This window comes from Octopus sinensis, linkage group LG1, assembly GCF_006345805.1.
Source record: "Octopus sinensis linkage group LG1, ASM634580v1, whole genome shotgun sequence".
Lineage (NCBI taxonomy): Eukaryota > Metazoa > Mollusca > Cephalopoda > Octopoda > Octopodidae > Octopus > Octopus sinensis.
The window spans coordinates 98,209,846-98,224,845 of record NC_042997.1 but is presented as its reverse complement, the minus strand read 5'-3'; the positions used below and the strand labels follow the sequence as shown (position 1 = coordinate 98,224,845).

Genomic DNA, 15,000 nt, shown 5'->3' with positions numbered 1-15,000 from the left:
TTTTGTGTAATGCAAGAAAAAATATTATTCAACTGACTAATATTGTTTTTATTTTACCTGCAAGTATAAGAGAAAATGCTGATGTGTTGGCATTATTTTTTACCTCTTCATCGAAACGTAGTCTTTAGTATACATGCCGAAACAGTTATGAAAGCCCTACCAAGTAAGTGTACAAGAAGACACATACACGTTGACAGGAGAATATAATTGTTTAGAAAATAAATAATTTACACATGCCAATGTGTGATTTACGTTTTTTGGGTATATGAAATCTCTAAATAATTTATTGTCTAATGCATAGTGAGCTGGATAGTGGAATGAACGACGAACAATGGACGAATCAGCGAATGCATTTCAAATCGTTCTCAGTGGCAAGCGTACTTTGTCAATAAGTGAGTACTAACTGACTTACAACAATATTTAATGAACAAAGGACACTTATATTTCATAGACTTTCACGGAGATAAAGCAAATTTCAAGTATGTTGTATTTTTAGTGAGTAATATTTCTCTATATTATGGTTGTTTTCATTGTTGGTAATTGCTACTTTAAAACAAACCTAAATTATGTGTAAACCGTCTTGGCCATTGGGTGACTTTAGTGCGGTTCACTCAACTAGAAGTAGTGGAACCTCATATGTTGTTCAATGATAACTCAGTACCTTAATGCACTGATTTCTACAGCAGCAATACAAGAGACGTGGTTTTTTCCGCTGCTCTTTCAAGTTTTGTAAGATCTACAATGGTAATCGGGACCCGCTTTCTTTCTCCAACTCGATCATAAATAAGCTTCTTTTTATGTAACTCCCTCATATATGATACGAGACTGAGTATTCTCTCAAATGGTAGTTCTCTATGATAGAAGCCTTTTTCTGCTGCACGCTTCAGCAAGCGCTCGTCTCAAAAAATTCCATTTAAATAATTCCTCAAACTAATAGTTTCTGGTTGAAACTATATTTTACGTTGATCTGATAAAATGACGTCATTTTATTGGGGTTAAAACGTATTTTAACAAACAGATGTACTTTCTTAACCATTATTACGTAAAATGTATAAGCTTTCACAAATATATCAACCTTCTCCATATTAGTATGCAAACCGTTTATACACACGCGCGCGCACACGCACACAAACACACATACACGTACAAACATACATACATATACACGTACATATATATATGTATGCACGTATATATATATATATATATATATATATATATATATATATATATATATATATATATATATATATATATATATATATATGTATATATACACAAGCAGCTAAGCCCGGTTTCACCCAGTCGGTTTGGATGGTGTGGCTGTGAAACTTGTCCTCCGTAAGCATTCGACTTGCTTGTGCACGTTTAGTTAAAAAACAATTTTAGAATTACTTTTTTTCTGTCAAAACGCTAAAAGTAACTGACCAACAAAAAAAACCCCAACCATGATTCGACTAAATCAATAAATAAACCCAAATACTAAGCGAACAAAGATGAACCATCTCACTTCCATTGCGCGCACGCGCGCACACACACACATTCACATACCCCTCTTTTACATACACACACATATATTCATATTAAGTTGAAACGCTCACCTCTTCCTTTCTCATTCATAAACACAAGAGTATTATTATAATGGATTATCTCGGTAACCATGGGAGCTATGAAAAAGTACAAGCCCAACATCACCACCGGATCATTCAACATATCTGTGTAATTTTTCGCGGAATTCCACCCAGCCGTTTGACCGTGAATCCCAAGACAAGAAAGAATCGCCCTTGTCAAATTTATATGTATAGAAGATATAAAAACATGGGGTACCCAAAAGTAACCGGAAACATTCTCTGTGGGACAAACCCGTTGTAGTTCAGGCTTCCGCCGAGGAGACTACTTGATGCGACCGTCAGGCATCAGTCTGTCGACTGGCATCATCGAGTGGGACAAGAATCGGTTGCTTTTTCTGTATATAAAAGGCAACTAAAATGGAAGAAACAAACCTAAAGTAATCGATTACTGTAGTAAGAAGTATGATATCAAGATAAGAGGTTATCACCCGACAAGAAATTCTGTCTGAACAATTGCAGTATGGTTCACCCCACTAAATTCAATCAAGGGTCAATTCGTAATGTTGACAGAATAAATCGATTAATTAAATGATCTGAATATTTTCATCTGCTTAATTTCATTCACCAGCCATTGGTAGAAGATGCTTCTGTAATGTACTGTGAAGAGGCATTCAACACAGAACCAATAGATTAAGAAAGGAACTTTTTAAACATTGTGGCACATGCATCCTGGTGCTTGAAATACCGTAGTTTATTTTTTATCATATTGTCCTATAGTGTCTCATCTTATTATTCTAATAAATTTCGGCAATTACTTTGCAGTCTTTTGTTTTGCTCACAAAACGTTCAGTGGCCTGATATTGATTTCAACCTTTAAAAAATATTTCCCAAGCTTCAATCAACTCTTTTAGTAGTTCCTATCAGTTAGTTGTGGCCATGTTGGTGCACTACCATCAGCTACTACTGTTTTGGGGGACAATGAGTTAGCTTAAATGGTGTCCATTAAGCGTATAGAAAAATCAAATTCAACACCACCGATACCTTGGACAATGTACTCTAATTCACAAATAATTAGATAGCATATGATCATATCTTGCTCAAGCAGTATAGATTTGGCGTTAAACAATAACTATACATTTTTGAACATTTATAATGGAACAAGTTTTCTTGGAAGCCATGTTTCGTTTCAATCATTGATTATTTTTGTTTATTTATTTGAGTTGCTATCACATTTTGCTTCCCTTTCAAATTTAAGAAAATACTTCACTCATTACAAGTTTTGATTTACTGAGCTCATTTATAAATTATAATTTTCAGATATCTAAACATTTTCAAAATATTTCAGAAATGTACTTTCAGTACTTACTCTGTCTCAAAGTGATGTTTATAATATCAAATATCAGTTTACGTTAAGAATCTTAGCAGTTATTTATTCATGATTTGATTAATGATGTTATTTCTCATTATAAATTTTAAATTGAGGTGAGACACTTCGTTATGTTGGATTTAAGAGTATAAAATAAATAAATATTTATACATGGAGATTAAACTGCCCTGCAAGGCAAACTAACTGATTGGGTATATTATGGAAAGAAAACTATTACATTTACTATTACATTTACAGAAACTAAATTTTGCGGTGACTATAATTTTGGCATGGCTTTAGCAGAGTCCACATTATTGCAAGCTTTCGAATTAGACCTTTCTACCTTTTTTTTTCATTAATTATGTAGGCCTTTGTTTCTGGGACTAAGCCACAAGAAAAAAATTATTATTAAAACTTTAGAGAATGGGTATAGGGAGGTGTTCTATTGTGTAATCAGTGACTTGGTCTCTCGTCAAGCAGATTGCTATTCATACCGTCGGATCCGTATCATTTTCCATTTTTTCTATCAATCTGGTGCTTATAATATTTAGTACCATTTTACATCAAACATTTTAGCATTTTGTTCATTCATAAAATAAAAGCACTTTCCGATGAGTATGGCTTAGTAATGTGTAGCATGTTTAACTAATTTTCGTAGGCTCTTTTTGTAGTTGCTAACAAACATAGGCACTCTTTTGGCCTTTATTCAGTTGATCTAACGGAACATCGAGGAAGTGATTGCTAGAGACAGAGGAGGGGGGCTTCTACCGTACTCAAGTTATATTCATTTTAGCTGTCCAAACTGGAGCATGATATGAAGCAGCTTGCTCAAGGAAACCACATGCTGCTTTGTTCAGGAATCAAATCTAGGTCTTCATGATGGTGACCCTACTTTCTAATCACTAAGCCACATACCTTTGCACCAAAATAATTATTGTACAATTTCATGTGTGTGTTTGTGTGTGAGTGTGTGTGTGTGTGTGTGTGTGTGTGTATGTGTGTGTGTAATTATTATTATTATTATTGTTGTTGTTGTTGTTGTTATTATTATTATTATTATCATAGATATACATTGCAGAGAAATCCCGTAATTTTTCAACAAAAATTCTTACTTACGTAAAGATGGGTTAAATATATCACCACTGAATAAAACAATTGGGTTGAGGTCTTTACAAGTTTGGACATAATTTGCGAATCTGGCAGCTCCTCCTTTTGGTTCATCACTCCGGGGTTCAATATTATAAACATCATTAAAATGAATAATCGTCACTTCGTCCGCCATATTTATCAAGTTTTAAAGTCAATCGAGAAGAGACGAGATATACTTCGTATTTGAATTTGGATTGCGAATATCACAAACTTTTTTTTAGTTCTTTATGAAAACTGAAAAAGAAAAAAAATATATATAAAAAATGAGATATTTAATCATATTTTTAAAGATTCGATATTACTTTTAAAACAATGGATGTATCAGCTAAAGCGTTTCAAATTGCTCTCTGTAGCGAGCGTACAGTGCCAAGTGCTCATAACAATATTTAATTCACAAATAACAGTCTTATATTTCATATGTAGACTTCGGCAAAGATAGCAGGTTCCAGTATGGTAAATTTTTAGTAAGTTATTTTTTGTAATTATTCTCATGCACAAAAGCAGATTTATAAATATTCAACAAAGAAAGTTTCGAGCATATTTACAGTTGTACTAGGGAAAACTTACGCAAAAAGAGTAGTGTTAAACATTAATTGAAATAAAGTAGGAAATCAGTATAAGCAGCAGGAACAGCAATAACACCACCAGCTACAATAAGGATAGCAACATTTCATCTGTAAAATCAACATTTCATCAGTGAGTCAAAAGGATCTAATTTATATAAACAATTTCAAAGTAAACTACGAGGCATGGGCAACATGTAATAAGAAAGACCATACCTTCTAGTCAGAGAAATTTATCAGGAAGGAACAAGAAGGGAGGAATTTCTTTTTCCAAGCAATAAGGATAATTTTCAAATGCGGTAGAAAGAAGATTTAGGAAAACCTTGGTCAATACTTCATAAAATATTTGCACTCTCGACCACGTCATGGCATATGGAACTGTGTAGCTGATCTTTAGATAAATTGTCACACGGAACGACAAAGCGAGAGGGCTGATGTCTTATACCCCTGCCAATAGAACGGTGCCCCAATACATGAGTCACAGTGATACATAACTCACGTTGATCCTTGACTTATCGACACAACAGTATAGACGTAGCTTTATGAAACCGTGCAGATATCTTATGGGCGTGAAGGTAACCCACAATAATATGTGGTTGGGTGATACAAGAATGGACTTCCAAGTCTTACGATCGATTACTACAAGTTTTTACCATCGATTACTACACCTTAAATGGGGTACACAGGAGTTGTACTTCATTTAAGGAGTAGTGATGTGCAGTCATACGGGTGTGCAACGCAGAAGCTCTTGTCATGCGCAAAGCTGAAATTTCAGATACCACAATATATGATGGTAAAAAATACTACTTTAGGGCCCTCAGAAAAATAAAACGTGAAAGAAAAAGAAAGATAGCAAAAATTAGCAAATATGACGATGTAAGGACTACAGCTGATGTCACAGCTGCTAACACTGCTGCTTTTACCGCATTACTGATCTTAGCTCCAATAGTCGTTAGCCCGGAAAGAGAGACAAGCAGAAATTCGCGTCACGCTCAGTCTCATCATATGAGGGTAGATGAGGCAACACATTGAGGATCCAAGGAAACTTCCCCAGCATAGAGACAACCAAAAGTTAACAGCAGCTGTTCCGCGTCATGTCGTTTAACGGTGGGAAAAAATAGGTAAGAAACCGTAGGGATAGTATGGAAAGAATTTTGTTTTTCATTCCATATGGGTCGATAAATAGTACCAGCATAGATACTTTAGTTATGATTTTAATACCTTTACAGCTTTTAGCGTTCATTATGCTATGACTTTAATCATATCTTGACTTGGCCTTTTCATCCTTCTGGGAGTGAATAAAATATAGTTCTGGGGTGGTTTAAATTAAGTCCACCCCTTCAATCTCTGCTCTTGTGCTTTATGTTTGAAACAATTTTTACTATTATAAATCAGTTATGCAGAATAACTGAATAATCATTCGAGCAACGAACAAAATACCTTGCTATATTTTAGTTACGTTACATCAGGTTTTGGTCTAAACACCCTACGTGGTCAACTTTGCTTTCAAATTTCCGGGGACAATAGAATAACACCTGTCATTAGTTTTATAGATTATACCCCAACCACCCAAATTTGTATCCAAGTACTTAAATTATTATTATTGTTGTTGTTGTTGTTGATGCTGTTGGTATTATTATTGTTATTATTATTATTATTATTATTATTATTATTATTATTATTATTATTATTATCATTATTATTATCATTATCATTATTATTATCATTAATGAAAAAGAAATGGCAAAAATATTGAAAGATAATTAGCAATAGCATGCTATTTCAAACAGAACATATTTAAACTTTTAGAAGAAACCTGTATTAGCACCATTTGTATTTGAAAGACTTAACAATATACTTAATGAACTTGTGGTAATATGAACGCCGGTGTCACTAAAAGATGTGTTTCTAACGAAAAGCTAATGGTATCCTGCAAGAAAATTATGAAAGAAATAAGAGAGTCATTTCACATTATCCTACTTCACACGCTTCTAGTATCGAGCCTTTCATATTATTTTGTTTTATTCGCTCTAGAAATCATGGTTTCCGATTTAGGCACAGGGATAACAATTTTGAGGGAAATGATTAGTCGGTACCATTACCTCAGGACTTGACTAATTACGTTATTTTACCGACCTTGAAAGGATAAAAAGCACAGTTGACCCCGATAAGATATAAACTCAGCATCTAAAGAGTCGAAACAAGTATCGCGAGGATATTTTTCTTTTTTGTCCCCTACTCAAACGATTCTGTCAGTTTGCTTTGTTCGGTCTAGGAATAATGAATTCTAAAATGATTTACTGCAGCAGGATAGGGAAAAGGTCCTGTACTGTGACAAACATAGAAAGGGTACTGTCGGAACACGACGGCCGTCGGCTAGCTCCTCAACGACTTTTAAATGGTTCACAACGCAGAAACCGGAGCGCAGATCAACTCAAGTCCTCTCGAATGCATATGTATTCATGGTCGAGAAGTGTGCCGGTCGTCGAAGAGGGCACCATATTGGGCCGAGGGATTTTGTTTTGATTGCGAGATAATCTGGTGGCAAGCAAGACGGTGTTGATCGAGAACTGACTTGTTCTTCGTGTTGCTGTAAATACATTTGACGCTGTCTCAGACTTAATGATAGTTTGCACACCTGAGGTAATGAAACCATCGCGAACTCAGATGACCCGTACCCTTCCGCATCAGATTCCATATTAAGTTCGGATATGTTACTGAGAGCTTCGTGGACAATATTACGACTGGAACGGGTGTTTTCAGAACTCTTAAATCAGAGATTCTCAATTCTTCTTTCTCTAAGGATTTCTTTGGTTCTATTTTACTTTGGGGGAAATCTCATAACTATTTGATGATTCAAAACTCCTGTTATATCTTTATAATTAAATATTAAGAATTATAAAAAAATATTGTTAAAATATTTTGTGTACTATTGAAGTATAACCAATTTATCACACAAATTTTAACAACAAAATCTTAAATGGATCTCCAAGGCGCATAAGGACCCTAGTTGAGAGCTACTTTTTGCATTAGTGTCGGGAAAAAATGGTGTGGCAGATGGATTTCTCTCTCACAAGAATAGGAACATCATGTTCGTTAAGATAGTCTAATTGAAGATAGTATGAAACACTAAAGAGAAAAAAGAAGCACTTTGGAAGATTGAGCAACTTTTCATTGAAAAGAAGCCTGGAGGGGAATCAGTCCGGTACAATTGTTTGGTTGTTCTTGTTTAGAGTCCTTTGTTTGGTTTTCATGTATTTTTTATTTTGCTTTGTTGTATTGTTTTAGTTTCGGGGCACACTTTTTTCTTTAGAACTATTATTATTACATTAAAAACAAAATATTTCCTTATATCAGCTATCTTTTTTATTTTTATTTGAAAACGTGTTCCCATTTTCTGTTATGGCAATCGAGATATAAAACAAAAACAGAAACGCTCCACCTTTAGTTTCTAACAGCTCTCGTTTTTTTCTCATATCTTCTCCATGATTTTCTATCACGATAACCTCTGATTTTTCTTTATTATATCTCTCTCCCTCTCTCTTCCCCCTCTTAACCCTTTTCTCCTCACTCTCTTGGTTCATATCTTACCTTCTAGTACTATACACGTTTGGTTTTGATATCCTTTTATATCTATTTTTTATAGAAATTCATTCAAGCTAATATTTTAAGTATATGAAACCAGTATATTTCACTTTCTTCCTACTTAACACATAAAATATTACGTTGTTTACGTTCACCCTACTACTAAATAAGCATACATTAAAAGGGTGGTTTTACTGTTAGTTTTTTGGTTGTTTTCGTTGGGTTTTTTTTCTCAAAATCATTTTTTTTAAATTTGATGTGACAAAGATAGTAAGAATTTGTGCATGTTTGTCGTAATCAAAATTATAGGTCATAACTGAGAGTAACAAAACAAAAAACCTTAGATATAATAACGTAGCGCAAACATCTAAAATCTTTGAACGTAATTATTGCTTAGATTCTCAAAACTTTTACACAAGCAGTTTAGAGTCTTGGTAAGTTAGTAAAAATAATCAAGTGTAATGTAAAACGACGAAAACTAAGTATTAAATTTAATAATTTAGATTAACTCTTTCCTAAGCCAATGCGATTTTTTAGAGACACCGAACTATAATGCATAATCACATATAACATATACATATAATTTTATATAAAATATTTACATCAAATGCTAACGCAATGTTTTCACATGCAATATACTAAATACCAATGTTTAAGATTTAGACGTTTGTGTTTGATTTTCCAAGCTACTCTGTAAAATCTGCTTTAGAGCATCATAAATACAAAACGTTCCCTGGGATTTGTTCCTACTTTTTACATTCTAAGATCATATCCTGCCGAAGTCGGCTTTGATTTTCATCCTTTCGAATTCGATAAATAAAGTACCAATCAAGTATTGGAATCGATGGTACTGATTGATCATCCCTCCCTTCAGAATTGCTGGTGTTTTATTCTCTCTATCTCACACTTAAAAATTGGTCAGAGTCAAGATTTTCATTGCAGAAGAGTATGGTCCAAGGCATTCTTTTAATCTCTGTTCACAACATTAGAATGTCCCCTATTATGTTACTGATAAAAAAAGATCTTGTTTACTTACAGACAAGATATTGCGTGATTTTACAAATAAGACAATCTTGGCAAGGCTTTTAAACCAAAAATCGGTATACCCGCATTGCAGTTAGCTCAGGTTACATGATTTTGAGCTACGGTCTGTAATTTTACCCTGACGGAAATGCGGCTAAACTTTGAGAATTTAAAAGCAAAAAGATTCCTTCTCGTCGTTTTGACTAAGACGGAAGTGAACAATTTGAAAAATTATAACTCTGCTGCATACATGCATACATAATATATACATACAAACACATAAACAAACGTATACATATATATGAGCGTGAGTGTGCATGAACATGCAAATGTTTGTGTATTATTTGTCACAATAAACACGGAGTATGAGATGGAATTTTTCACTTTAAATGATTGCGTCACAATGAGTAGCTATCTATCCATACATACATATATATATGTATGTATATTTACATATATATATATATATATATATATATATATATATATATATATATATATATGTTTATATATATATATATATGTATGTGTGTATGTATATATATATATATATATATTATATATATATATATATAAATATATACATACATACATACATGTATACTAACTGGACCTGTGTCGTCAAATATGATAGCTAATTGTACTATTTTATCTGTGTATATATATATATATAAGGCAGGATGTGTGTGTGTTGCCCGTATATATATATATATATATATACACAATATAAACGATATTCTCCATTTCTCCACAACTAATTTCCAAATTAGCTGAATCCGTTGCTCTATTCATAGCGATATATAGCTGGTCGTGCGTGAACATGGGAGATAGCAGAGGTTACCAGAGCAAAAGACCTACGTGTTGACTGTAGACACACTCATTCGCAAATGATCAGGTATTATTTTGTGAACAATGTTTCTTCCTGTTACAAAACTTACGTCCGGGTGCCAAATTTGCTTTAATTGATGGTATTACACAGGTAGGAAGTGGTGGTGGGACAGTGGCAGGGGCAAAGGCATGCAAAAATGTGTATGCAATAGGAGTGTGCACGTATATGTTTGTGTTGTGTGTGTGTGTGTGTGTGTGTGTGTTGCCCATATATATATACTTAGTTGTGATCTGAACATAACCGCTTCTCACACAGAGGATCGGGGGCCCTTTTGGGCGTCCTATTTTCCTTGCTGGAAGGGTTCTCAACCCATGGGTAAAGTGGGGTTACATGATGGGGGTGGTGTTTTCAAAAGGGTTGGCTTATGCAACCTGATCAACTCTGCCGATCAAACTCCCATCCCATGCGCTCCCGTCGCGACACTGATTCTGCAGAACTGGGTTGGGTATGAAAACCAACTTTAAAGTATAAATATAGATGTTTTTGAATCAACAATGTTCGGTTAAGTCCTATGTGGGGTGAAAAATCAATAAACTATTTCCTTATGGGGTTTTCCATTATATCAGGAGACACATATCGATAAACCGATTCCTTATAGGACTACCCACTAAAATTGGTTATACCCCATTTTCAACCATAACGGCTACCAATTTTGATGTATTTTGTTCAAACTTGATGCCAGCATTACTTAGGACTCATGGGATCTTTGGCTGCTTTAGGTTCTCCAAAAACGAAAAAAAAAACAAACAATCGATGAGTGGAAAACTCGATAAACCGATTCCTTATGGGATTTCTCAATCGAATTGTTTGCAACATTTCAGCCAAAAGTTTACCAATTTCAACGGATTTCACTCAAATTTGAGGTCGATGTTACTTAGTTTGCTTTGAAATAAAGAGCTTGATTAGCTTAATAATCCTAACTTAATCCCGAGCAAAGCTGGGCTATACTGCTAGTATATAAATAAGGTGCAAAACCAAGTTTTTTTTAGCTTAATTCTTTTATTACCAAATTTAAAATATACTTTTCAACTGCAGTCGTTTTGTATTCTTGATACACTTAGGCAATAATTATTTTCTCTAATGTATATGTATATGTTTGTGTAGGTGTGTGTGATTCTAATAATCATTTTTAACAAAACAGATAGAATATGGGTGGTAAACCAAATTAAAACACTTGTCAATGTTATCTAGTGGTTGTCTTTTGAGATGTGATATCGATCGATGTTTGTTACTGAAAGAACGCTGGTTCACACATGCAAACATTCACTTACTTCCCTTGTAGACGCGCACACATATACACATACTCACACAGAACGCTGTTTGAATTTTTTTCACCGTAGAATTTCCATCATCCCACTACCAGTTTGTGTATTTGTTTTGTCACAATAAACACAGGGCGTGAGATGGAATCACCCCTTCTTTCCTTATTCATCTATCACCCCCTTCATTTCTCGTTCATATGCTGTGACGGAGAAAGACACAATGTATTATTATAGCAGATATATTATATATATATTTTTCAAGTTTAAAAACGGTAACTATAATATATATATATATATATATATATATATATATATATATATATATATATATATATATATAAACGAGTAGTAAATAAACCAACGAATATTCTTGGATTATGTTTGTGCCATTCTGTCTCCTTCCTTTACTTTGCTTCTCTTAATTTCCTTTCTTTCTCTCTCCGTCCTACTCGAGTCTTGTTTGGCTCATAAGGGCCGGGTTCCCCGTTCTGCTTTCATTGATGTATCGGCTTAGCGCCTGGACGCCGGTCCGTCACAGGTGACCTACTAGATGCAGGAGGAAACAGTGAGAGAAAGTTATGACGAAAGAGTCAGCAAGAAGTTGGCCATTACCTTCTGCTGGAGCCGTGTGGAGCTTAGGTAGTTCGCTCATAAACACACACAACACCCAGTCTGAGATTCGTAGCTGCGATCCCTCGACCGCGCGTTCTCTGCTCTAAACATTAGGCCATATGCCTCCACATATACACGTGTCTGTGTATGTGTGTGTGTGTTTATGTGTGTATGCATCTATTTATATATTTATCTATCAATCTATCTGTTTATCCATCTATTCAGCTATGTATGTATCTATCTATCAGCTATGTATGTATCAACCTATTCAGCTATGTATGTATATATGTATGTATGCATGTATGCATGTATGCATGTATGTATGTATGTATGTATGTATGTATGTATGTATATATGTATGTATGTATGCATGTATGTATGTATGCATGTATGCATGTATGTATGCATGTATGTATGTATGCATGTATGTATGTATGTATGTGTGTGTGTGTGTGGTGTGTGTGTGTGTGTGTGTGTACCATGCTATCACTGTATCGACCAGAACATCGGATGTCAACCATCACTAGTCACAGTGTGCTTACTCGCATCGTTGTAGCTTTCGAAAGATCACACCACCGCCCCAGCAGAAACGTAGTATGGTCAAGTTAAGCAACCGAAATAAAAAGAATCAATCACATGACTTAATGTGATATTCTAAACTATTTTAAATGTTGAATGAAATGTCTTTGATCTTAGGTAAATGACTATTGGTTTGAGACTAAAGAGCAACAACAATACAATTAATTAGAACAATATGAATTCCGCCATCACTAACACCAACCCCAACATCACCATCACCTTCATTACCAACATGAAAACAAATAGAAACAATACCACAACCACTACTAAGTTACCATTATTTGAATAACCAACTGGCAGCGAAAAATATAGTACCAGCGTGATAGCAATGTTTGAAGTTTCTAATGTTTAATGTCGATAGAACGCAGTGTCTGTACATGTGTGTGCGTGTATGTGCGTGTTTGTGTGTGTGTGTGTGTGTGCATGTGTTAGTGTATCCGTGTGGGTATGTAGATATGGGTGTGGGTGTGGATGTATGTATGTGTGTGAGTGAGTGGAGTGTGGTGTTTTTATGACTCAAGTGACAGGTGTAACCGTTACCAAGTTCGTGAACACAGTAACTGTAATCACCTTACTGCCTCACCTTTTCATCGTCTCATTTCTAGTCTTACACTCATAAGAGTAACACGATTTTTTTTTCTTGCTCTTACAAGCAGTTCTTTCTCGGTAGTGCCTCTATCACTATATATGCGGTGTGGATAATTGTTGATTGTTGGCACTGTTTCATTTAGTCTAAAATTCACGATGTCTAGAAAGGAGGCACCAAACAGAAGTGAAAGTAATAATGCGAAGATGAACAAAAAAGGAAAATATTGGATATTAAACCTGATGTTATATAAAGGCTTAATGTGGGAGAAAAATCAGGAATATTCCCAAAACATTAAAGCTTGCAACGTCTATAGCGTAAACATGTGGATTTATGACAATAGATAGAAATTTAAGCCAAATTCTCAAGAAATTACTCAGTAGATTTAATGTCGTACTTAGAATGGGACGTTACTTCGCTGCACGGACCGGGAAAATACATGGTCACACTGTATCCGTGATTTAACAAGTTTTCCACAAGCAGAAAGTCTACATTAAATTCGAAAAAAATATTGGGACATTTGCAAATGATATATGGTTGTAAGCCATAGGGTATGTTATAGATGAGTTGTTCGTGTCTCATAATGAATGGGATGCTATTCGAAAATAAGCAAGTTGAAAATACAGATGAGGATAGGCAATTTCCAACAACTTCACTTAAAGTTCACTGCAACAACGACTGATGCCTCAGGGCTGGCACTTACAGAAGAACGTCTGCAATTTATTGCTGATAACGATACTAATCATGAACGTAATCTAAAAGTCACTAGAGGAGTCAGCAATGACTTCACTTACTACACTGAGCTGTACGAAGATGATATACCATAAACAACTAATAATTGTGAACAAGTTCCCCACCTCTCAAATAAATGTCGATGATGGCGAACTATAAAATAGAAGATAGTGTCTCCTATCCTCCCAATAATACTCATTCCATCACCGTCCCTCACACAGAGTCAACATATTTTCTAGTATATAGCCTAATACGATATTACGATTCTTATGTATTCTCGAATATCATTCACTTCAAATGTTTTATGTGTACGTTTTGTACTGTGTATATTTAGAAATTGTTATTCTCATGCATAAAATTCGGTGTGCCGCTTTTTATGTCTCCTTCGAAAATATCCACCGGAACGCACTGTCGTTTAATGACATGAACATCCATGTGGATATTTATTTCGTGTTACAGCAAGTTTTTCAGGGACTAATTTCTCATGTAACACGATGATTCCTGTATTCTTAAAGTATCGCATGCTTACAATGCACTTGACACAAAGTACTAATCATAAAATTTCATAGTATGTTCAGTTATTCAGAATACTTTATATGAAACGAATTTTAAAGGTTGGGGGCTCGGATGAGCCGCTTGAATTTCATACACACATTCTACATTGTTCTGCAGAATACTTCGTTTCTGTTGCAGAAAAATGTAGCAGATAGTAAACTGTGAGTGACATTGTATTTAATTTTATAGTTAAAAAAATAACATTATATAACATAACCATTACCAGAGCAGAGCAAGTGAGACGTTTATATAAAACTATAAAGAATTTTATTCAAAAATCGAACATGAAAACCTGATATATGGCAACCATATTTATTGATTATCTCTCAAAAATTTTTTATGCTGTTTTTGAAGATGGTTGTTTTGGAACTAAGGACTTAAAATTGTTGCAAAACGATGCTTTAGTAAACAGCTTAAATTTTGATAAAGACTGAAGATCTATTACATTTAGACATCAGAAAAACCACCATTTTCACAGAACAGAACTAAACATCTTTGCTGACATTGCAACTTATTGAAATACATGTT

General features: G+C 34.4%; 1 protein-coding gene across 4 annotated transcripts in view; it reads right to left on the bottom strand.

Annotated features, from left to right (window-relative positions):
• The window catches only part of LOC115214895 (5'-nucleotidase), a 373,486-nt gene that overhangs the window by 67,403 nt on the left and 291,083 nt on the right, over positions 1–15,000 (bottom strand). For 3 of the 4 annotated variants that reach the window (XM_036503166.1, XM_029783931.2, XM_029783940.2), the window contains exon 3: positions 4,054–4,320. In XM_036503166.1, coding sequence (XP_036359059.1) covers positions 4,054–4,219 — 166 coding nt within the window. In that variant the 5' untranslated portion in view covers positions 4,220–4,320. Of the gene's footprint in view, positions 1–4,053; positions 4,321–9,270; positions 9,470–15,000 lie in introns of those variants that run through there. The other variant, XM_036503168.1, reaches the window with a different exon arrangement.